This window comes from Struthio camelus, chromosome Z (genome assembly GCF_040807025.1).
Source record: "Struthio camelus isolate bStrCam1 chromosome Z, bStrCam1.hap1, whole genome shotgun sequence".
NCBI classification, from domain to species: domain Eukaryota; kingdom Metazoa; phylum Chordata; class Aves; order Struthioniformes; family Struthionidae; genus Struthio; species Struthio camelus.
Genome location: NC_090982.1, coordinates 76,733,505 through 76,759,679, shown reverse-complemented (window position 1 = coordinate 76,759,679; position 26,175 = coordinate 76,733,505). Strand labels below are relative to the sequence as shown.

General features: G+C 45.4%; 1 protein-coding gene across 4 annotated transcripts in view; it reads right to left on the bottom strand.

Annotated features, from left to right (window-relative positions):
* LOC104147813 (PDZ domain-containing protein 2-like) overlaps window positions 1-26,175 on the bottom strand; it is a 213,005-nt gene that overhangs the window by 55,321 nt on the left and 131,509 nt on the right. For 3 of the 4 annotated variants that reach the window (XM_068927921.1, XM_068927922.1, XM_068927924.1), the window contains 3 exons: window positions 13,870-14,272; window positions 2,357-2,499; window positions 1,417-1,549 (listed from right to left, as the gene is read on the bottom strand). In XM_068927921.1, the coding sequence (XP_068784022.1) occupies window positions 1,417-1,549; window positions 2,357-2,499; window positions 13,870-14,272 (679 nt within the window). The remainder of the gene's footprint in view (window positions 1-1,416; window positions 1,550-2,356; window positions 2,500-13,869; window positions 14,273-26,175) is intronic. The other variant, XM_068927923.1, reaches the window with a different exon arrangement.

The window sequence follows — 26,175 nt, the reverse complement described above, 5'->3', positions numbered from 1 at the left end:
CAAACTGCAAGGCTGCTTTCCCATACTAACAAATCACATATCCAAAAGGATCTGTCAGAGAACGCTTCACCTATTTACATCTTTCCTCAGAATGCTTGACACAGGCAAAGATTAGATCCTCAGTTGCTTGGGTTACCAAGTTCTCCTCCCAGTGACACGAAAGTTGTCCAAGTACACAGAGCAAGGGCCAAAAGACTGAAAGTTTGATCAGAACTGTGAAGAGCTTTATACTGTAAGCTTATTCATGATTATTTTGATGTAGTTATAAAATGAATAAGGAAATAATTTTAGGAAGAAATTTATGCAGGCTACTCTCTCGCTTTTTGGAAGAAGCCCAATTGTCTACATGAAGTACAAAATGTACCTACTTCAGTTCAAAGTATCTTGTTTTCAGAATAAACACCGGTGGGGCTAATATCACATTGTAAGCCTACAGAAGGTCTTGAACAAGCTTCACTGTCTAACCGAAACATGAGAGAAAATACAGGGTCTTTGCTTGGACTATCATCAGGCAAAGTCTCTTCTAGACAAACAGGAGCATAAAGCGCTCCAGGAAACCGTAAGAGCATCCAGAAATTAAACCCTTATTAAACCCCATTCAGGCTAGGGCAACCTGAGGGTGAAACTTAAATAAATAAACGGAGGTTCCGGCCACCACCCCAATTTCACACCTGCCCTCACCCCACAGGTCCAGTAACCCCAGCCACTTCCACGAACTGGCTTGGCAGCCCAACACACACTTGCATCAACCCAAATGAAGGAGCAGCAAGCTGTGGTCTGAGGGAAGAGCGAACTTGGGTGGGCAGGCTTTTCTTAAAAGAAAAATACTGTGCAATATCCCCCCAATCTCTCCTGTGATTAAAGCAAACTAGGAACCCTACTGATAAATGAGTGCCACCCTCATTTTCCTGAAATTTCATGCTACTTTATCTGCAAGAACTTCACTCCAAGCTATTAACGAGGACAAATTAAGGAATTCAGACTAAGAGATCATCATCAAGAGACCTCAAGCACACAGATTATGACAAGAGATAAGAGCTACAGAGGCTACACAGGCAGGATCTGAAGAGGCTGAGAACAGCCTGCTTTATTTAGCAGGCTATATATATTTTAAGAAAATGTTTTTGGCCAGAACTTAAGTAATCTCTGCATGAATAAATACAGACTCATTTGCACACAGAACTACTGCGACAATACAAGCAAATTACTAAGTTGGCCTGTATCTTGCTGATTTGCCACAGATCTAACGCAGCTATCAATAGCTGTACGTTAAACTTAGAGAAGCAAACGTGCACACGTAGCCTCATCTCGCAGCTATTAAAAATCTGCCCTTTCTATACAGCGCATGCACAAACACTTTTAAACGGATATTCAGACAATCACCAAGGACAAGCACAGAGGATTTACTGAACATACCTTGCTAGCTACCACCAGCTGCACCAGGCCAGCTGCAGAGCGGAGAAGGGCCACAGCTTCCTGGTGGGAAAGCCCAACCAGTGACTGCCCGTTGATCATGAGGAGCTCATCGCCTGATGTCAATCTGCCGTCCCTATGGAAACAAAGTGGGAACACTGAGCTACAGAAGAGGATCTTCTGCTGATGCTGTGCTTAGACAGCATATGTTGGTGTGCAGGGACATGCAAAAAATGTGACTTGGTTGAAGCTGAACTCAAATCGATTTTTTGCCGTGTTATTTGCCCAAAGGGTGGGAAACGGGAGGAACAAAGAAAGTTGCTCGGAAGGGGCTCCACAGCAAATCATTTAGGAATGCTTTATAAACAGAGCCGTCCCCCCCTTCCCTCTGGGACCGAGTTACCCTCGCACCTTCCCTGGGCCCCACTGGAGGTGGCCAAGCCTCGTCCCTTTCCAGCAGGGCAGCTTCACTGCGCTCTCAGCCACGGGCCCCATCTCGCTTCCCCGGGCCCAGGGTCTGCAGTGAACGCCCCAGGCACACTGCCAACGTGCAAGGACTTCGTCCTCACCCTTTCCCGTGAGCCGGCTGGATTACTTTCCAGGCTCTGTCACCAAGTACTTGGGGGCCAAGAAAAGGCAATCGTATTTGGCCTGGGCCTATTGTACTGCCCCTCAGAGAAATCAGTATGCACTTGCAATGAAAGCAACTGTTTGACCTTTCTACATGTTGGATTAAACACGGTGGAAGAGGACTCTGTGGCCAATCACGAAAACAAGGTTTTAAACTAAAAATCCCATAGTCTCTTTCTGTAACAAGGATACCGGTTTCAACAACGGCAGGGCAAATTGCCCCAGCTTGTCTTTTGAGTTCAGCTAACAGTGATGACAATGGATGGTCAATCATACGTACTTCAGCTTCACGAAGGAACCAGTGTCACCTCACCTGTGTGCGGGGCCTCCTTCCTCCACGTGGGTGACAATGATGCTGCGAGGGGATCGCTTCGACCCTCTGCCTCCTGTTATTTGGATTCCCAGCCCGTCTGTCCCCTTCAGTATATGCATCTTCCATATACGGCAACCTTCTCGCTGGGAGAAAACGTGCAGAGAGTCCTTGAATTTACATTTGGACAGTAAGAGAGCGTCCTGCAAACGCCTACTGGTTTAGGAACATAGGCGCAGGGGTGTAGGTGAGGGGCTGCGAGGCTACAGAAGGGAGCTCTTTGCAGGGTGACAGCCTTGATGCCCATCACCATACATCTGCATAGCGCGAGCTATACAGTCGCACTGCGCAAGTTGCCTTTGTTATCTGTGGTCCAAGTGAAGGAGGCAGAAAGGAGGAGGCAGCACAGGTTAGTTCAGCATGTGGAGACTTCCTTGCAGGCGTGTTCGCAGCTTCGCCACTCGCTACACCCTGATCCTTCCAGCAGCAGCCAGTAGCCTTGAAGCCTTTTGCCAAAACTGCCTTGAGAGGAAAGGCAAAGATCTGCAGTAGCTGTGCAAATGGGTTGCAGAAGAGCAAAAGGCCATTCAAGGGGGAACTTCAAACACTGCGGTAACATAGCTGCTATTGCAGCAGGGATTTGACTTGCGTTGTACTGCAGCGTTGACCTCTCCAGAGAGGCTTGCAATATTTGAGACATAGGAAAGAAAATACCAGCCGCCCATCAAACATTCCCCTATTTGACACCCGCTGTACCAACCGGAAATAATAAAACTTACCACACGGAATAACTTTTAAATATAGGCAAGGTAATTTATTTAAATCGGTTATAAATATTCTCCCCAAAAGTGCTTTACAAACTTTGGAGCAATACAAAACACAGAACAAAAACTAGCTTTGAGAAGTCCTACTAGAAGGATTGGGCCCAAAGGAACATGAGTGTGGCAGGTATTAGCGGAACAGAAATGAAAAGAGAAAAACAAGCAAGCAAGCAAGCCAGCAAGCAAGCTACATTAGGCAATTGCTAAGATTCGCAAAAAGAGGAGAAGAACCAGGCTAGCAGAATTATGAGAAATTCTAAGAAGCTTGCAAGCTTGGAAGACACAGGAAAATACACAATTAGGGGATAATTTTCAGGCCACTTGCTGAAGTCATTCAACACTGCCTCATCTCTCTGGGCATCTATTTCTGATTTCTGGTTTTGTTCTGCACGCAAGTGATGCTCCCAAAGCACACAAATGCCCAAGGAGTGACAATGATTAAAATTTCATGCCAAACTGTGAAGAGCATGTAGAAATCACTGCTTGTTTCTGAGAAGTGCAACCGCTAAGTATATCAGTGAACCTAAGGTTTGTGACAACTTGCAGACTACAGGCCAACTATTTTCATCAGAGCCTTTGTTAGCTGCAGAAAAATGCAATTTTTTTTTTTTTTTTTTTTAACATGACCACTGGGGCCCTATGCTGAGACTTTTAAATGCAACGTCAGATGAGTTTTTCAGATATAGGAACAAAGAGGACGATATCTACATCAATATCTAAGAACAAAGTGACCCACAGTTAGGAGAAACAGGAAAAACAAACCCCATGTCTTAAGGGGTAACCCAAAAGTCTGATCCTGAAAACATATACACCTGTGGGTAATTTGTTAACTTGAAAGCCAGGCACACGAGCAACATCCCAACAGGTTTAACTGGGATCCTAAATGCATTAATAAAAACACAGTCTCCTGTTGGATAACAGGGCATGTCAGGACAGAGAACACCTTGAGATAAATTAAACTGATACGTGAAACACCTTGTCAAACGGAGGGGCAAGAGTCAACTATGTTTATGTACACATAAAAAAAGAACTTATCTACAGCACAGGAGCACTCCAGAGAGACTTGATTGCTATAAAGTGTCTTGTACTTATAATAAACATAGCATAACAGAGAAATATAATCCTTCTCCCCCCCACCCCAAACCAAGACCAGGCTAAAACGATGACAATCCGATCTCCTCACAAGATGTAGTTTTGAGTGTCCACACGCTAAATTCAGTTTAGAAGCATACCCTCTAACAACGTTTAACAATGCAGCCATCAAATTGTGTTTAACCATTTGCAAAAGCTTTGTGGAATGCAAGTTATGCAAAGGTCTACAACATGCAGTGCCTACTTGCATTCCTCAAAAAAATCATACATTCAAAAAAAAAATTATTCTTAACTGACCCACACTCAAAAACTCATTTACACAGCAAAACACTTAACAGAAGCAAATTACAAGACTCTGCTGTTCTTAACACAAGTATCATCTTATTCCCTTCAAAGTCCCATTGAAATCAGAAGCACTTGCAAAGTGAGGCATTAGTCTGAATACGGGTGGCAGAATCCAGCCACATTAAAGGCAGCAAAACAATCTACCATATGCCCAAATATGTATTTCTTTCACTAGTTTTAGAATGACATGATCACATACTGTTTAAAAAAAAAAAAAGGAAAAGAAAAGGCTGTCTCTCGAGTTCCCATTGGTCATCTATATGCATCTCACTGGAATAAGCAATTATTCCAGTGTGGACGGGAAATCAGATCACCTCACTATTCTTCTTGATAAAACATTCATAGCTACTTATTTAAGCACACTGGTGCTGTTACAAAGCAAACACACACAGACACACGTGCGCATGCGCACCCTCCCACCCCCCAATGCAAACATACCTTTGAGGTACATCAAGGTACATCACTCCAAGTTCTTAAAAGCTGAATATTTTAAAAAGCAGATTCCTAGTCTCTGTTTGAGGACTCTCAGAGAAAGGGGGGTGTTCGGCAGAATTCCCATCCCTCCACATGAGGTAGCTATCTTCTGTTTTGTACAGAGCAGCACGGGATACTTCACAGCCCACTGGGAAACCCTGCTGCTTTGAACACGTATCTTCTGCGACTCCATCACCGCAGAGCCTTAACGGTAAAGCTCTGTGCCGAGTCCAAGGATTTTTAAATGTATTTTACTGAAAGTTTTTACTGAAAACCAGTTTCCTTGAGTTACTGGACATTTCCAGGTTCAACAGCACAAAGCTTAAGCACTTAAAAAATAAATAAATAAATAAATAAGGCAGAGTGATTCGTATTAGGTCTTCAATTTAAATTTTTTTTAAAGGATCTTATTTTCAGGCTTTCCTTTATAAGCAAAGGGACTACAAGCTCACTTAATCTTTAAATGAAAGCTAGGATTCTGGTGTACTCACACAGCTCCGGAGACTTATAATGCACAAGGGAAACTCCAAATGTAGTTAGAATTGGCAGTTTGCAGGTCTGACATCACTATCCTTGGAGCCTGCCTAATTCCTGCTCAGAGCAAGATGAGTTTAACTACTGGACAGTCTCCCCTGATCAGCTGCAGGATTCTGGCTGCTGCTTGGCTGCTGCCAGCCTCATATTCCTATTAACGTCTGAATTTTTCCATCCACTCAGAATAATTCTCGTAACTTCATTTATAAACAACACAATAAATCTGCACACATGCCCCAGAAGCTCTCTCTGGAAAAGCATTTCATGCCTATGGCAAAGAGATACGCCGATGACTGTCCAGCCAGGTATTTCAAACTCCAGACCCCCTCAGTGGGGACAGAGAGAGGCAAAGCAGCTGCTGCATCCCAGGACTAGTCAACCATGGCCTGACCGGTGCTCTGGAGGGGGCATCTAAGAATAAGGAAATCATCCCATATCTGCCCTTAACTGAAGTCAGGTCACAATAAGGAAACTCAGCAATCGAGAGAGTGAATGCAAAAGGGCTCATTAGAGGACCCAGGCTGGCTATGCGTGTCGCACAAGCCATTAAGTTTCAAGAGGAGACTGGACGATCTCTTGAAGTCCCTCCCAGACCTACATTTTTGACATCCCTCAGCACTCCTGTAGCAAGAGGAAACACAAATAGTCGCGTTAATAAGGCTGCAGTTGGAGTGGCTAATTCTTCTCTCTAGTTACGTCATTCTTACGTGACTCAACTTTTTTCCTAACTTGGCTCTTTTCAAAGCAGGCAGCGTTTTGGATCAGATTTTTCCGCTTGCAGATGATAAACTTCAAAGCGCATAAGTTACAAATAATTAAAATGGTTTTAAGATAGTATGAATATTCTACTTGGATTAATCGCAAGCGAAAAAATAGGTCATCTTATGTAACAGACCACAAGTGAGAACAGAGAATACAGTTGGTAGTTTTGAGTCAGTCCCTGCAGGCCATCGTTCTCCACCATGAAACCACTGTACATTAGACAGCCTCTGTTCAGAATAAGTCTACATCTGGAATAAGCTAGTGTGTTACAGATCAGAAAGGAAGCGCGCTGCCGGTGCTATGCGGGGAAGCTTGCATTATGCCTGCTCCAAGCGCATACCATCAAATGCTCAATTTCATAAGCACATCATTAATAAAACAAAAAGGACCATTTTTCCCCCCAAGTATAAAATAAATAAATACATAAAATATGTCAGAACCACTCTTCTACCCTTTCTTTCACCAGCTAATTGCAGGGGAGTTTAAAGGCGGTTGACTGATTTTTTGACTGTGTGGTGCTCAAGAAGCTGCAAATCTATATATCCACAAAGGAAAAACTGCTTTGAAATCTTATATTAAAGAAAAGCTTGGCAGGAGCAAGGTGTAAACAAATGGAAAACAGAAATGCACTAAGTAGTTAAAAAGCCAGATAGTAGAAGGGAAATGTAAAATAGTTGTCTACAAAAAGCACTTTCTGTCAAGCTGCAATTCAGCAGTGCCTTCTGCAATAAAGCAACAAATTTTAAATAAAAAGCACTGATGAGAATACCAGTAATTATATGTCATCATGTGAGATCTGCGTCCATACATTGACGGTAAGAGGCCCTAACGCAGAAGACGGGATGCCTCCGTTGGCATTTTACCACAGATTTTTATTGTCTGTCTCCAGGAGCTGGTTCCCACTTAGGCATCTCACAGATTTTACCCATAACAGTAGCAGAAGCAAACAGCCAGGTCCTCCTCACTGCCCACAAAGCTGCTTTTGGAAACTCGACACTTAAAAGTAAAACAGATTCACACATTAAAGAAAATGACCACAATAATCTCGACAGGAGCTGGCAGCCAACGTGCCAATGACACGCAGCTGAAAAATCGCAAGACTATTTCCCATACAGAAGTAGGCAGCCAGGGCACCAAATTCACACCAGCGTGTAGGAGCAGGCCTGCAAGCACCGACCAGTGCACCAGCCTCCTCGATGGGCGGCCAGAGCAGGAGACAGGGTGGGACACCGGCACACCTTTCCCCCAGCACCTTTCACCGACTTCCAACAAATTAAAAGCACATCTGCCAGCAAGCCTGAAGGAGACCAGCTACTTGCCCTGCCTTGGGTCACATCATGCCTCCTCCCCAACCCGCCTCCCACTGTCCCTATTCCCAAACAGGCACGTGGGAGGGACACAGCGGTATCCAGCAAATTAACTTTCACAATCAGATAGATACCAGGCGATTAGCTTAAACATGCCAATCTCAAGATACAGTCAAGAGCCATCACCCTTCACATCGTAGATAGGACTGCGAATGACTCTGTATCAGAAAATCAAGGCAAAATCTGCTTTTTTGCAGATTCTCAACAAAGTAATTATTTCATTAGTGGATAATGAATACTCTGATATTATTAGGATATTTTTAAGGCTGATCTGGCAGCAGGGTACCTGCTTTCTTCTGGTCTTGCTATACAAGCAGGCTAAACAATTCCAAAACAACAAAAAGCAGGAAAACAAAAAGCTAAATTCCTTTATCAGTAAACTATATTCCAATATAAAATATTCCAAGACAAGAGTTCTTTGTCCTTCCCTATACTGTCTACAATGTTTCTTAGCAGTGAGGCACTGAAGACTTTGGTTTCTATGTCTGCATGACACAAGCCACTCCATGCCTCTCGGTGTCTCCTATGCCACTTGAAAGAAGGGAAAAAAACCCCAACCAACCAACCAACCAAAATAAACTAGCAGCCTTTAATAAAAATTGCATGGGGTTGACCATGCAACCTTCCAACGTCCAAGAAATAGGCAGGTGCCAACAGCACAGGTGCAACTGCGACTCCATTCCAGAGTGCACTACCGACCACCTCAACAGGGTGACTTGTTAAAGCAGTTCCCAGGCGCTTGGTGTCCTTTTCTGAAACGCGAGGAGAAAGAAGCGCCCCAGGAGATGAATCCTGGGGAACAGCTCAAGGCAACAACATTCCTCCCCTCCCAAACACATGCAACTAAAATACACAGAACAGGCATCACAGACAAGGGGATGAAAGCCCTGCTGCTTAAAACTGAATGACCTCCGGGGATCCCTCTCCAGGGACAGGCTCATCCCTGACATCATTTCCTTGGCAAGGGCTTTAAACATTTTATCAGCCATTGCAAGCACCTGAACTACATAATCACCCCTCATAAAATTCTGCTGGAGTCATTTGTCATCCTGAGCCATCACCATCTGGATGGTGCCTCCTCGGGCTCCTCCTCTCCCTCCCTCCACCTCCTGCCTTTGACTGAAGCTTTATTTCAAGAGCAGCCAGTGGATTTCTCACTGTCCCTGACCCAAGGGGGCTTACACACAGCAACTCCCCCTGGAAAGCTCAGGCTTTTAAAAGTTAGAACGCGTTTGCACTCTCACAAATGTCTTGCCTGGTCTCATTTTGTTGCTAGGTTATTGGGAATGTTTGGTCAGTTGCTATGAAGTTTCTCCAAAAATAAAAAAAAATTAATGATAAACCCTCACTGGCTGCAGTATATTGAAGCCTATCCTAGAGCAAGCCACCAGGGTCCTGATGTCAGCTAAAGTCGAGTCTTTCATGGGGACTGACTTGCATCCTCTTGTGCCAAGCACCCAAAGGATCCCTCAGGTTTGTTTAGTGATTTCACTGACTTCAGCCCCCTGATTCAAAAACTAAGTATACACAGCTTTATAATCATGACTTACAGCACTAAAAAACCCAGAATATTCCGTTTTAAGGCATGTCCCCTTGGTTTCCAAACATTTGCGCTTAATGATTAAACTTAAATGGTGTGAATTTATATTCAGCTAAAGCCATTCTTCTGTATTCCAGTTGTGAATTTTCTGTATCATTAATACCGCATGTAAAATGAAAAAAACCCACTTTTTAGCAGGTGGGAAATGCGTTTGGACTGGAGCTCTCACTTACGTTTTACCGTAACAGAGCTTTGATCTCATCTGAGAGCTCCTAGGTGCGTCCGTAACACAGCACAGCACCTCTCCGTGCTGCCTTTGTAGGTAGCTCGTTTCCAACGGCGAGAACTTAGTTTCAAGATGACACATTAAAACTAATTCATTATAACTTCTCTGTTATCAAATTATCTTTACACAACCCCCTCCCCCCCAGCCTTTGCCCCTTTGGAAAATTCATTTTAGACACAGAATAAGAGGACAGATTACTATTTGAAAGTAAAATTTACAGCTACCACAGCTGTACCTAGCTATGGCTTAACTCATAGCAAAGACAGACAACATCTTAAGTGAGCTGAAGAAATTTGGTAACAAGTGAGACCTAACTCAGAAAGTTGTGACGACTGTTTTTTCTATGGCAAGGTGGAACACCGCTGGCAGCAAACAAATTATTTGTAGTATTAGTACCGGTTCCATAAAAGCACTTCCTAAAACCCCAAGCAAAAATCAAGGCTATGTTTTCTCAGTGTTGTACAATACAGTTGAAATACAGCTCTTGCCCCAAAGAGAGTTGACAATCCTGCCCAGGCACGACAGAGGGAAGATATCCTTATCACGGAGCACGTTAAAGCGTCAAGACGGTAGGCAGCCCCAGGATTTCATGTTAACGAAAGCTGGAAGCAAAAACACAAGATAAAAAGACCAAAGAACAGAAACAGACTTTGAGGAAGGCCTTTACTATCTAAAGGAGTCTACAATAAAAACTAAAAACTGAGTTATTTATATCTAAAACATGCATCGTATAAAAGCCCCATAATAGCCCTGATGAAATAATAATCATTGCTTAGGTTGCCAAAAAAGCTGATGTAAATCTTTTTAGCCTCACTAGCTTCAATGGAGCTGCGGATATTTACACGCTTGTACGTTGCTCAGAGCAGGGTTTTCATTTTGGTAAAACAAATTGATACGAAAAGTTTTTCTCACCATGCTTAAAAAAAGTAAAATCTTTAAATTGGTATGTAACTAGCTCGCCCATGGTTTCTTTTTACGGTTTCTCAGCCAACTCCAGTAGCCTCTCCTCATACTCATCTTATAGCCTTGCCTTTACAATTACTAGCCTACAAAACACTACCCTGTTTCAAGCCACTGAATCAATGAAGGAAACTTTGCCTGCTGTATTTAAGCTCCCAAATCTTCCCAGAACATGATGGATCATTACTCCAGCTCAGAGATTGCCTGTTTTTAAATCACCCCACACAACTTCCACCAAGACCAGCCTAGGTCCCTCCCAAGGTCATACCTGCCTTCCAGGCCTCCAAGACTTTCCTGCTACACAGACAAGAGGTACCTGTTTAGAAGTTGCACACTTTAAGGGGCATTTAGGTTCATCCCAAAAATATTGCAGCATAACATAACCAACTGTAAACATTAAATATGGACTGCTAATTGATAGGTACAATATTTACTGAGGTTACGTACTAGCAAAGAGCCTAGCAGATTTGCTTATACACAGCACTAAGAACGGCAAGCGTACAGGAGAGACCGACCGAGATCTAAGAGACGAAGGCAAGCCTGAAGGGGACTGACACATGCACGTGAGCTGGTAACGCAGGAACCTCCTGCTTAGGTTCATCTGACAAACAGTATTCATCTCAGCTCTCATTTCACGATTCAGCATTGCTGTTATTAGCAGCGCACAGGGATAAAGAAAAACACCAGGCTAGTGGGAGAGCAGGTACGGCAAGAGCAAACAACACCCCATCAGCACAGCTGTAGCTGCCTCAAAAGCACTCCTGCTGCAACTTCTCCAAGGCATCAGCCATAAGCTACCTGCTGGGTTCGGTAAGGGAGTGGCTGAAGACACTCAAAACGAACTTTCCTGCCTTAACTTTTAGTTGCTACAACTTTAAGCAAACGCTCAAAAGGGAGAAAAGAAACTTTCCTGGCTTCAGTATTTCAATTTCTGCAACTCTTCAACCTGCTTCCCGGGGCAGGGGAGTAGGAAGGAGCAAAAGGGAGTACAGGAGGCGTTAACGCAAGAGGTCCTTGCGCAGCTGTGCAGGTCACAGAACCGCTTCTCCAACTCTTTCCTCTCACTGACAGCCACCCTCGAGCTCGCTGCAACCGGCTGGGATTGCTTTGAGGCAAATATAGTGGTCCCCAAAGGCACGAGACTGACAGCACTGGATATTCAATTAGTCAACTCATGGAGACAGCGAGCACTGCGCGGGCAGCGGAGATGGATCGGTTTTCCCCACAGATGCGATGCCCTGCCAATGCACCTCGTCCCCGTTTGGGAGGAGATAATTCATCCCATGGCTTTGAAAGGTTTGGCTCGCTCTTTGAAGCTTGGAATGAGGTTGCAACTTCTGACGCTAAGTTCTGGAAACTGTTTTCAAAAGGCTCCTACCACAACTGGATCTCAAATGCCTAAGTGCCAGGTCATGCTTTGAAAACAGAGCTTTAAGGGAGATTTGAGGGTCCCAAGTTTCTTTATTCCTTGCTTCCTCTCTTTTTTCCTTTCAATAGGAGGCAAATAATTTTTCAAATTTTATTCACCGTCTGTTAAGAAACAGAATTAAGCCACTGATTCCTTTGATAGAAGGATCAAGCCATGCTATTCGGGCTCTAGCTATTCAAATTTCTCCACGTTCAAATGTCAGGAAAACGCAATTAATACTGACACATACAGAGGTCAAATCTCTAAGCAAAACATTAAGAGGGAAAAAAAAAAAAGAGAGAGAGAGAGAGAGAAGCAATTTTGCTAAGTGACTGCGCCTCCCAAAAGGCTCCATGAGAGATGCACCAGAAATGAACAGACAGACAATAGCTCTTCGACTTCCAGTGACTTAACTAAGCTTTCATGTTTTACAAAGCCACCTTATGCGTGTTTCACATGAAAAACACGTATTTATTGCTCACGTTCATATATATGTTCTGAATTTAATAATTTACTTCTCAGACTGAGATGGCTCAAAAAATCAAGACAACACTAGCACGAAACAGCTCTAGATCAAGAGTTTTGGTTTTTTATATATTGTCTTTCCCCACAAAACCTCAGATCATCTTTCGTTTATGACATGTCTTTAATTAGACATCTTCAAAACAGATTTAAGAAGTTTTTAAATTGGCCAGAGCCTTCAAAACCCTGAAGGTCTGGATCTTTAACTTAATATTCTCTTTTGGAAAGGCTTTACAGCCTGTACACTTCAAAAACTGTGCACTAGCATCTTTCTCTCCCTGTTGCACCATGAAATCAAACTTGGCTCACAGATGGGAAGAGCAGGTTTTCTCAGTTACGTTTCTTTAGGACCACTTTTTTTTTTTTTTATTGGTTTCAGCCTTTCTACTGTATTTTAAGTTTGAAACAACCACCACCACGATGCACTAGTATCAGAGACTGCCAATTCGGGACACATTAATACCACACCTTTGTTCAACACAATTTAGTGATATGACATACACTCACACTGCTGTATTACCAGCTTTGTAGTTTTAAAAACAAAACCAGCTGTTGCAGCAAGTCCCCAGCCTAGCACAGCAGCATCCATCTGTTTATACTATCAGCGTCTTTGGAAAGTTTGGCAAACAGCTCTTCTGGTGATAGATGCATAGTGAAATCTGATCAAGACTCGGGTTATTTTTCTGCACGCAGCAATGCTGAAATTCCAGCCAGGCAACAAACCCCACGATCTCCATTAGGATGGAGAGAGAAGCGGTAAAAGCCCCTGTCCCACTGTTGTCCCAAACATTGACAAACTGTCCGTCTCATCAACACAGAGTAAAATTCACAGCAGCTTCCACGGGATCTCTAAACATTTTCCAAACAAGTTCTGTAACACAAGCTAAAAAATGGCCCGTGGTCTTCTGCTGACTCCCTTTCCCTTCAAAAAGGAAGCTTTTGATTCCAGTTTTAACCTAAGCTTTAACGGCCTGTAGAGCTCAGACAACGCTAAACACGAAGCCTCAAAGAACGAAATGACCGTCCTCCGCTGACGCTTCCCGCTGCAGTGTCATAACGTCATCAGTTGTTTCAAGCCAAAGAGATCCCGAAGCTAAGGCTGATAGCTCTGGTAACTAAGCAATCTTCTCCCTTCGTCACAGACGTAACGTGAGAGAGGCCCCTCACAATTATTATTTAATGCCCAAATCCTCCTCCCCCTGTTTCTGCACCCCACGCCAGCTCTGAGAGAGCCTACCTGAGGCTCAGGGCCCCACTGGCTTCCCGGGCGCAGAGGTTCAGCCTGAGGACCGAAGGCCACACGGTTCGGATGCCTGCATCCAAAGGGATGGGGGCAGCTGCCCAAGAAAAGCCCTTAAGTCATGGGCATACCTGCTGCTGCTTTTAAAAACCCAAAGAAGCATACCTGGGCAGACTGGTCGCTCACGTCAGGCACCCCACCATCCGACAGCCGGGACCGGTGCTGTCCCCCCAAGCTGCAGAACTGCTCCTCCACGCTGCTTTCCGCCTCGGGCGACTCCAGCTGAGGAGCCTCCACTTCCATCGGGGTGCAGTGCCCGTTGCCCGGCTCCGAGCTGGCCTTCTCCTTGCTCTCCTTGCCGCCTGGCGTTCTGGTGATGACGCCAAACTTCCTCGTTCTTTTCCCATTTTGGGCAGCTCTGTCGCTCGGCTCGGGGCCCGGCTTCGCCTTGGGGTCACAGCCGTTGCCGTTGTTGCCGTTGGAGGGAGGAAGAGGGGCTTTGCGCTTGATGCGGCGCAGCATGATCAGGTAGACGAAGCCGCCATTCCAGCACTGCTCAGCCAAGTAACTGCAGGGGAAGGGACAAGCACGGATTAGGACAAGCACAGCTTGCCCCGTGACGCCCACGCTGCACCCCGCCGACGGCAAGACGCGCCGCTGGGTACCCAGGCACCCTCTGAGCAGCCCCAACTAACTGGCTACCAGGATATATTAGGACACCTGGGGGCATCAGCAAATGCTCTTTTCATTCGGTATCAGATTTTCTAAGCAGCGCAGACGCGCAGGGGAGCTCGGAGCGACCGCAGACGCTGCTCGGCAAACAGCACTCAACGCCAGGCACGTTCGCTCAGGCCGATCTCATTCGGGCATTATATGACAACTGGTACACACCACCCACCAAACTGGTTTCCACCACTCTGACCTCAAGACCTGTGTCACAGCAACACAAAAAAGTGGATGACGCAAAGCAAAGCAGAGCGGGTTTCCAGTGGAGAATAAAATAAGTAAGTAGAGATTTAGAAAGGAAAATCAGGCAGGCTTCATTTGTGCAGCAGCCCATAGAGCTATTGCATCTGAAATGACCCTCCTTAGAGGAACTAATCTTCTGCTTCAGCATACATACAGGCTTTGAAGGCCTCGGGGGGAAAAAGAAAAACCACCACTGGGGTAAGCAGGCATAGCTCCAGTGGCCTCAGTACAGCAAAGCGTGGCACTACAAATGAAGGCGTACTGGCTCCGGTAAACGGACATGGAAATAAGGTGGGTTTCCTTCAGAGTAAGCATACTCCAATCAAAGTAAGAGCTATGTCATCTCAGCTGTGGAAGGAGCAAGCCACGAGGTTTCCAGCACTGCAGCAAAACATCACCTCCCCTCCCGCAGGCTTTGAACATGCCTTAAAGGAACTGACATTTCTGTTTCAAGCAAATACCCGGTGACCTTAAAGAAACTGCACCCATTGATGCAAAAGGGGAATCTAACTTCATGTCTCTTTTGAGAGCGCATATACCTCAACCCAAATTCTTGAAATATCTGGGTTCTGAGCCAAGGGCGTAGCCTACCAAGAGCACAAACAAGCTGGAATTTGTACTTAGCAGGTTTGTATGTGCCCTTTCACACTAATTTAGGCCCCCAAAATACATTGCCTTTCTCACTAGCAAAAGCTGCAAGAATTCCCAAGAGCATCAAGTAAGCGTCTGCTGCAGCTGCAACAAACGTTTCACTAATATGGAGCAGTTGGTGAACCTACAGCTACCAGAGATGGGAAAGTAGGTGTGGAGTTAAATCATAAGGGATCCTAAGAGAAAATAATAGAGCAGTTTTGGTTGAAAGAGGAGGAGAAAAATTCAGGGGTCTTCCATCTTTTTTTCCCCCTTACTTGAAGCTTCTGCGCAAATTTTCCTCTCTCCTTTCTTAAAGGGTTGGTTAGTCTTAAACACAGTCCCTGAAAATTATGCCTGAATAGAGGTGACTTACAGCAAAACAGGAAAAGCAGCTATGATAACCCCTGAAGCAAACTTCTGTACAGAGGAGTGAAGAAAACACTCTTTAATTACTGAAAGTAATCTGGACCAGCCTGGGAGTGACTGAAAATAACCTACGACGGGTGTGCATTTTGTCCACAGATGTTAGCTGGTAGTTTCAGTCCAGTTCTTCCCAAAGCTTACATGTCCCCACCAGAAAACATTACAATCAGCTTACATCTGATTAGAAAGACTCATTCCTGAACGAAGATAACAACTATGTAGCCTTCAAAACAACCCTGGGGTAACAGACTTGAAGGACAGACACATTGGCTCTGCCAAATCTCCCCAAAGAACAGAAACTGCAGTTCAACTCCCAGGACAATACACTCAACAGTTTTCACCAGGCAAAACTTGGTTTTTATTTAAATATTTTTAATGATTTAAAAAAAAAAAAAAACCATCTCAAAACAGACAGCCAAGGAGCCCTGTTGGCTGGAAAGTCTCTGCAGCCATGGTCAGCTATCTAGGTGGCCATGAGGTGACACTGCACTCAGCAAGGTGCCGAGGGAAGACAGGACCTAAAGGGTTAGCTTAAAACAAGTCCAGAACTAAGATGGAAGTACTTCTGATTATCAACTTAAAAGAAAAAAATCTTCTAATCAACAGAAAATGGGCAGTTTTGTTCCAGAAACAATATGGGCTGCCTGTTTTTCACATTCATCTTTCAACTCAGATTTCAAGGCAGCCAGTAAAGCTGATTAAAATTCATGACTTTTGCTTGCAGCAATACCACTGCACTCTGATCCATCACACATGAAGCCTGATAGCATTGCTTCTCCTGGCGCACGGAAGCAGAAAAGCAGCTCCTCTTCCAATAGTCCTGTGGTTCACATAGGTGCTGCCCACCCTGTTTTTGTGCAGAGTCAGTTCTGCCTGACTTGTTTTTGGGCAGGTGCATGTATGCAGGTTGTTCTTAAAACACAGATCTCTATCTCTGAACTAATCGCTGATGTACTTTTGAGTGCCAGTAATCAAGTGCATGCATTTGTCAGATATTTGATTTAGGAACTATGTGGAATGAAAGAGAGGTAAGTTACTGAATGTCTCAAATAAAGCAGTCTTACACAGGAAAAAATAATTTACTATTTCATTTCCCACTGTAGCACATTCATTCTGTTTATAAATGTAAAGTTATGTAAAGGTAAGATGGAAGCTCCTTTTTTCTGTCCGCTGGCCGCAGAGTATCAAGCCCAAAGTCTGGAGCAGGGTTCACAGCCAGCAGTAATAGATGCAGCAGCACTGAAGTCAGTGGAGCCACACTGATTTACTCCATATGTCGAGATGGCCTACAAGTTCCAGGCGTGCAGCCTGTAGTAACTCATGCTTTTATGTCTTCCTGAGTACTTCTAGGCAGTTCAAAGCACACAATAATTCTCCATGAAAAAAAGAAAAGCATTCTCTGGGTCAGTGAGCAACTACCTTTGAATGGCAGTAAATGACCACGTACCCCAGCCGATGTCAGATATTTCAGGACGGGGTAGATCCAGCTGCTGTAAGGATGGGTATCAGTGATGCAATAAGTGGTATCGTTATCTCAGAGTTTGTTTTGAGCCAAAGACCAGGCATCCCATGTTGGAAAACCAATAATGGTATAACACTGAACTTACATTACAAGACAGGGAACTAATATTGCAAGCATTTGTGGTCATTTGCTCCCTCCCTTCCCTAGGCAGGGCTGTTAACCAAGCAATCCAAGGCTCTCTTAAGTTGTGCTAAGAATACGCTGCCTACTTAGTCGGCTTATTTTTCCTTTGCTATTTCTTTTCTTATTTAAGAAAGAAGCCAAAAAACCTTAAGAAAGCCCAGGAGGCTCTAAGTGCAAGACAAAAGACAGGAAAGGTTGTATTAGATGAGTGAAAATCCGCAGATTTTTCATTACTTTCCATCAATCCAGGAACATCTTATGCCAGAAGGCAAGAAAAAGCTGGATTCAATAAAGCATATTTGTACAGCCTCTAGACTGCAGAAAACTGTGCAAAAGCTAGACAGGACCCAAAATTCCACTTCTCAGAGTTTTTAACGTGTGCAAGGCAGACAAGCTTTTTCCTGGATTTGGCCCCTACAGAGCACTTGGAGACATCAGAAATCGGTACACCACATCGGTTTCAGGCGGGCCGAGATCAGAGCTGATACAGATTTGGAGAATCAACTTCTACCTGGAAGTTGTTAGTTATTTTGAACACTGTCTTCAGCTGGGAAGGAGAAAACGCACGGCACAAAAGTATCTCTAACGCAACTTCAATTGATCCGATTTATTGGAAACTAAGACTGTTAGTCACAACTGTTTTTCGGCCTCCTCTCCCCCTCTTTGGTTGGTAGGGGATGGAGTAAGATTCAGGAAAAGCCCTGGATCTTATAAAGCAACTAAAAAGCCTGGCAAGCTACTCCTAATACCGGTGAATGACTACATGTAACAAATCCTATTATCATTGATTTTAAGAATGCAAGAGATTTTACCAACTCACAATACATCTATTAAGTTTAGTAACCCTATTAAGTTTAGTAACCAAAACAGAACGCTTTACCAGCAAAGTACCTGCCCATGATTTTTGTATTTGCCCGTTTGCAGGCTAGTGTCAATGCCCTCGGCACAGCTGGGCAAGCTGGTTTCCCTGCTCTCAAGAGGCCAGCTGCCAAGCAAACACGCAGGAGTACTTTTGTGTTAGGAAAAGGCTGTCTTGTATCCCCTCCCCTTACATAGCAAGGAAATCCCTTACAGGCAAGCCTCGCAACTCCTTTCCATAATGTGTTTTACTAGCAGGACGTTGCCCCATCCTACGTGAGTAACTACTGCTAGGGCTCCCGTGCTCCATGTTTCCCCAGGGCCTCCCCAGCTGAGCATCTCAAAGCCCCGCGCAGTACTTGATGCCCAGGAAAGCCCTACCGCAGCACAGCAGGATGCAGCAGCAGAGACTCACCGCGTCCTCTGCGACAACAGCAGCGGCAGAGAAGCCTACCTGCGGCAGTCACAGGCCAGGCTGGGGACAGTCAGACGTGGAATTCTGGAAAAGCACCACAAAGGCTGAAGCACAGGGAAACCCAATCCAAATTCACATTCAGACAGGAAACTACCAAAGATCACAACAACCACCTAGGCACCAGGGTGATGGACACCAAGACGCCCCTGGAAGGGATGACGAACGTTAGGCCTCGGTATTTCAGCGGCAGCTCCCCAAGCAAGCTCCAAAACGTCTCTGAAACATTTCTGGGCCCAGATACAACGACCACCTGGCTGTTTTTACTGCTCTGATCTCACTCTAGTGTTAGCTATGGTAAAATATCTGCCTATATGAAATATCAGCCTCAAGCAGTGAGGCAGACTTGTTCTTCTCTGTAGCAGAGAAACCATGAAAACGTTAGTAATTTTCAAAACTAAGGAAAAATTGTTTTACCCTTTAAAGAGTGCTGTAGGGTTACCTCTTGCAAAGTTCAGCCACATGTTAGAAAGTGCAACTGGTGGCTGGTATTAAGGGTCATTTAATACTCCCTTTCTATCAGAACTATGAAGAGAAGCACACATCTGCTTCTTCCTTCTGAGACTATTTTGAGCTCCACAGCCAAATCCCATTTCTCCCCAACACCGCTGAACTGATTGTAGCGATTATATAAACTGATAAACTTGCTGAGTTTATTCCAAGTTCCTCGGCATGTATGTGAGGTGTTAGACTCAGAAATGGTGTTTTAGGGTAAAGTCAGTCTTCTTTTCATTTTATATTTATATGTGTGCACGTGTATGTGTGTGTGTGTGTGTGTGTGTGTGTGTCTGTATAAAATACAAAGGTTTCCAGACTTGACAAGAACATGCTGCAACAAATTGTGTCACATCACATCTCAAAGCTAACGCAGTGACACTGGAACAAATACAGATGGTCACACAGAGAGAAGGAAAACCCAAAGCAGGCCCAGCAGCCACCAGAAAACATCTGGATTTACTTTAGGATCAGAAATATTGAAGTATGTTTATTTTATAATAATGGCACTCTTTTGCATCTCTACAGAACCTTTCATCCCAATAGATCAGAAAATATTTTGGAAATTATATACACAGAATATCACTGATAGCCAGCCAACTGCCATATAACATAGTTCACCAGAGCAAGAAGAAAAAATTTCAGCCGAGGCAGCTGCTTTTAGAGCCTCTACCTAGGACGTCTGGGGACCCGTAATGTCCTTAGCAGGACAGAGAGGCTGCTAATTTTTATGCTCTTCTCCAAAAGACTGTGATATGGTAAAACTTCTTGAAACTTAATCTCCAGGCTGGAAAGATACAGGGCAGAGTGGTTCCTAACAGAACTAAACATATGGACCCAAAGGGGATTTAAAAGCTAAAATTAACAAACTGCCTCTCCATGATAGAGGCAAATGATCTAACTTGGTTTTCAGGTAATACGGGGCACATAACTCCAATGACTAGCAGATAGTGACAGATCTAAGAGCACATGCCTCCCCGTCAAACCCTCACCCCGCTGCCACCACCACGTGTGAAAGCACCCAGCCCATCGAGCACAGATCTGGTAAACACCACAGGGATACCGTTCAAGCTCGTTGTTCTCTAGGACAATGATTTCTAGGTCTCTGGGCAGGATTCAAGTCACCATTAATGCATGCAGTCGAAGAGGAGGATCAGCACGCTCCAAAGACCCGGTCAACCCTTTCCCTCGCCACCTCGCAAGCAGGTTCACTGCAGGGCTGGGCTGGGGGCACACCTCCTCAGGGTGGCATGTCCGCCAGGACACCCACTGCCACCCCGTCTCTGCCGTCACACCTCCTCTGCCTCCCCAGGGGACCCTGCTCTCCCAGAATAGTTTATCTCAGTAGAAACCAACTGCGCTGGTAGAGCTGGCTGCTGCTTGAACATATTCCTGTGGGCAGCTACGGCACACCAGGAACGAGCCAGGGAGTTTTCAGTTCAGCGTCTCACCACCTACAAGCCCTTTCCTGTCCTGGGCTCTGCGTGTGATGACACACACAACAAGGGATGCAATGTTCTCCTCCTGCGCTAATAAGCAGGGGGGAAGCGAAGAAACAGCATGGGAAAAGTCAGTCGTGGAGCAAGACACGAAAAACATCCACGGAGCTGATTCAAACAGTCTGGGCTCCCACTTCCCTTCTGAGGGCAAACAATTCAGAGGCATCAGCTCATTGCCAAGAATAAGCAGCACTTCCTGCAGTCTCACATTAGCTGCAGCTCTCCAAGCAGTACCAGCTTTTTTCAGGAAGACCAAAGTGCTGGCTTTCAAGAGAAACAAAACTCTGAATTCCTTTTTTTTTTTTTTTTTTAAAAAAAAAAAAACCTGTGATGCATTTTTCACCATCAAATTTATAGCGAGGAATGCAATTAGACCCACTGAAATTTTGAAGAACAATAAGTTTTGAAGTTAAATTTCAAGGTATATTTCCACAGCCTTTTCTAAGCCAATATAAGCACGCCCTGCCCACGTTCGGCGCTGGCTAGACCTAATCCTCCTCTAGATTAAAACTGCTAGCAGCTAGGAGCGTGATACTGTGTTCGTGCTCACAGTGGTGGTGTTCAAGCTGGCCGGTGTCAGCGTGCACAACACAGCACAACAACAGCAACTCAGAGAGAAGCGACACTAGCAGCGAGCCCCCAGGGCAAGGTCCGATCTTCATTCGTTCAACAGAGGAGCTAAACCAGCAAGAACTTAATAGGAACAAATGCTTCAACGCTGAAGTTTGCAAAGAGGAGGGACAACAGCCCCTGCGGAAACGCACCTCTGGCCAGTGGAACGAGGCACGAGGCAGGACCGCTTCGCACAGGATCACCGTGACATCGCCAATCCTCAAAAAGGGCGAAAAGGGTGCAAAGGAGTGCTGCTGTGTCTCTGTGGGCTCGCTGCCTCCTTGCTGCTTCACGGGAACGTAACATTCAGCGAGGCCTTGCGACATGGGACCGTGACTGAAGTTGGGTGTGATACCTTATGCTACCCAGTCTTGATGCAATGATGTGGCCAGGAATTTGGGAGAACTGAACTCCTCTTCCCTCGCTGCGCTCCAGACCTCCTGTGGCGCCCCGGGCAAGTCTTCCAGGAAAACAAACAGGGCCAATAACATGCCTTATCCCGCAGAATTGCTGCAAGGCCTACGATGGTGAAGCCCTTGGACTTTAAGTGCCACAGTTTCACAAACACCTTATATCTGGGATCACCGAAGGAGATGGCAGCCTTCCTCCTGCCCCACATCCTGCTCTGGTGCTGGCGCAAACATCTGGGCAACAGCCCAAACGAACCCAACGAGGAAAATGATCCAGCTTAAAATGAACCCAGCCAAAAACAAACATTCAAAAACTCCAACCTCAAGATAGGGAGTTTTAACCCAGCCCAGCCCTCCGACCCGGCCCGCGGCGGGCACACCCGCGCTTGCATGGGCACGGCAAGAAAATCAAGTGGCTGGAGGTGGGCAGGGGGCTGCACTTCCGCGTCCCTCAGTAGCACTCACTCACGCCGGATGAAAGAGCGTCCACGGAGACGGCCTAAGGGAAGGGAGTCACACACACATTCCAGACAGAAGTACTGCCTTGCTTCGGCTTCCTGACATTAACACCTTTGGTTTCTAAAATTAAAGGGATAGGCATCCTCACAAAAGTGATGAAGACCAGGTGAATCACATCCCCATCTCAGGTGCAGAAAGGAGAGAGATTAGAATCATTGCAATTATGCTGGCACAACGCAAAAACACATTTCTGCCCTGTACCTTGCAGAGACTCTTCCCCAGAAGCACATCCAGCACTTTGGGAGAGCGACAAGAAAGGACCAGCAGCGGAGTAGGGGAACTCCGAAACATCAAGCACACGGACAAAGGGCGCGGACAGACACCCTGAGCCTTTTCCCTACCATCCCCACAGTGTAACGTCTCAAGGGGATGAGTCTAGGAGCTGGACAGCAACTCCTCCATGCCTAGGAAACCCCCAGAGCTCTGACAGACATCCTAAAGGTATCGGTAACAGATTATGGAATTGCAGTCATCTGTCCCCTGGGAATAACATACAGTCCTTTGGGATTTAATGATTTACTGGCTGTCTTAGCAGAACACAGGAGTGACATTGCATTTATACTGCAGAGACTTTGTACTCAAGCTTTACAAAGGACCTGATCCTACAAAACATGCAGCGCCCAAGACTTCATCGAGAAGTCCTGACAGACAGAAGTACACACTGCTTTCAGGGTTTGGGTGCTACAGACAGCAGAATGAGGATTAAAGAGACAAATGATGTTTGTTATGGATTTGGCAGCAGAGAACACAAACAGAAGTGGTCTAATTCAGTCAAACTATCATGACGCTGAATGCTCCAATTTGTTAGTTCATAGCTCTGCTGCAAACAAACATCTAGCTGGAGGCATGGCCATGTTTACAAATATCATTTTCAGCTACCAGAAAACTGAGCAATTCAAAATGATTAGTTATCACTTCAAAATGGTAAATACTAGCTTTTTACCTTTGGTGCAGCAACAAGGCAAAATAAGATGAAACTACAACTAGGCATTAGCACCTACAAATATTCCTTGATTCATGCTGTGTTCCTGCTGCTCAGAGTCATTCTCTCCCACCACAATGACTTTTGAAGACACTTACACTCTCGAAGATCCAGGCTACACGAGTACCAGAAGCCTTTTGTTTGGTCAAACTCTGCCCTACTGGTTCTTTTCTTGAGGACATTGAGAAAGGTCGAATTTTACACCTCCTCTGTGCTTTTGCCAAAGAAGGTGTCAACCCACCTTCTTCCTGTTGTAGCCCAGAGGTGGATGCACCCTCCCTTGGAGGATAGGGCAAGTCCAGACAGACTCGGCTGCTTCACGTGACTTGGTAACGCACCTGCAACACAAGGGTGAATGACTGCAGTCATCCTTCTAAATCCACGAAAGTGGCCGAAAACTGAGAAGAAAGGAGAAAGTTCAGTCCACAGGGGGCCTGCTAGCCCCATGGCCAAGGGCTGCCACTGATAGGGTTTGTCTACTTTGGCATTTCAGTTCAAATCAAGGGCACGCTTTTGAAGCAAATCTCCTTTCCCTTGTTACTGCGCTTTGGTTTGCACAGCGGAGCAGTCGCCAAGCACACAGACTAGGTGCTTTTCAGATGAAATTTAACAGGCTGATGTGGGCCAGGAGCACACTCAGTGCACTCGAGTGGCTACGCCATGCTCTCCAGCTGAAAGCCCACAGGCGTTCGTTCAGTCCCTGGGACCACATCAGAGCTAATCCAAAGTAACCCCCAAAATACACGCAGCATGGAGGTCAGGTCTCAGCACAAACGGTTTCACCCTACTGGCCCACTCCCTTTTAATGCTACGCTTACTTCCTAACGCAGGCACTGGCTAATCGCTCCATGCCGGTAATTCTTACGAGAGAATCCTCCAATTATTCATCTGAGGGACGTTTGCAAAGACCAGGACTATCATCTAATTAGGCCCACGCATGATTTTCTGCTTCACAAGAAGCACAAGGGCCCAGCCAGCAGCCAAGGCTTGTTTGCAGAGCATGCAGAACACGCACTGGAATACAAATAAAGGCATGTTCACCTTCTGCAGCAGTTGCAGAAAGTTACAGAGCAGCACTCTGGAAAACCAATGCCTCTTTATTAGAATATCTGAGATTTGAACTTTGACTTTCAAATTGAGAGAGTACATCAAAATAAGCATTTTACTTTACTGCAGATTGATTTTCGTCAAGTGTTATCTGTTTGACAACCATCAGTCTTACATAGGAGCAACATTTCTTTTTTGCTCTGCACCTTCCAAGGTATAAGGCTCGCTCCACACTGGAAAGCCCAAACAAGTTCCCATTTGTAAAATGTGAAACAAACTGTAAAACTGAAAAACACATGCCTCACATTAAGAAACAAGGAAACAGGTCACAAGCCATTCCTGTGTGACCCACACACGACCCACGTACAAAGTATAGGCAAACCGCAACGTCTCTGCCACTTCATCAGGAGTGCCCACACCTTGCCACTTCATTTCCCAGGGCTCTCAACGCTTTTGGTCTCTGCTATTTTAGAATCACACCCCCTCAAAATCAACTTATTTCCACATCTTTTAGCCATCTAGCTCACATCTTTTCTTATTCCTCCTTGCAATTCTTTTTATCTAATTTTGCCTCTGGTTTCCAATCACCCTAGGCAACAGTGACAGCTGGGAGCAGATTTAACCTGAGAGAAACGGTTTGTACTCAAAATTGAATGAGAAGTTAAGCATGGGAGATATTCCTCACTATAATCCAAGCTTTTTGCACAAAGGTAGCACAAGGGGATGGCTTTTACTCTTAGGAGCCCTGCAACAAACTCTGCCGATGAATGCAACAATCCCCGTTTGTGCAAAACCGCAAAGACCAACGTGACGGATGAGCCACGGGCCGCCCCAGGGCGCGGCAGCCACGGAGCTGTGTTAGCATCAGGGCTTGCAAACTCGGGCACGGAGCCACGCGGCCTCAGGACTCCTGGCTGATGCCAGCTCCCGCCTGGCTAGCGGGCTGCAGCCGCCCTCCACAGGGACCTCCCGCAATCGGCCGCGTGCGAGCCGGCTCCCTTCCCTGCCGCTCTAACGGATCCCTTGTTCCTTCTCCTCCCCATCCCTGGGAGCTGAAAGGATGGGGGAAGCCCTTCACCTGTGTCTAACAGAGATGTTCTCCTCCTTCCCCACTCGTATTTCTGCACGGTGAGGCCACCCCTTTGGGATAAAATTGTTTGTGTTTTCCCCCATACGGAAATTATCACAAATGTCCAAAAGGGAGAAGACAAAACACGTCCCACTGAAATAGCTTTTACTCCAGCCACAAAGTTTTGCGATGATATTTTAAATGAAAAAAATCTCTGCAACATTGTTTTGGCAAACTACATCCCTTTGGTTTCAACTTCAGCTGTAATTCCCAAAGTACCTCTTTTCCACTGAGAAGCGAAGGTTTTGCATGTCTGCTAATACCAAAAGGGAGAGCCAGAAAATTTAATCAGGTCAGTTTTACAGCAGGAAGCAGTACGTTGTGGTAGAAAAGACTTATTTGCAATGCTTTTGCAAGCTTGCTTGAGCTCCTGAGAAGCGCCCTATGAACAGTGAGAGGCCAGGCTTCAAATAACCCCACAGCTAGTTGAGGTGAAAGAACAAAATCACAAATTTACTTGAAGAAGTTAGTTTTGGCAACAAAGGTTATTCACCCACAAAAGACCACCCAGTCTTTGGCGTTTTCCAGGATCCTTCACGATACCAAAAAACCCTAGATATTTCACGAGCGGCTTCCTCCTTGCCAAAGGGGACACACTCCTTCATCATCCTCAAATCTTGTGATCTGATCACGAAGCTCACAAAGCCAGAAATGCGAATTTGAGATGAAAACCTCAGCTCTCTGCTGAAACAAACCCAAAAGGAACCCTAACCCTCCGTGGGCGCAGGGGAAAGCCTGAAAGTGTGAGTGACCTGACCACACTAGAATCAACTTTAAA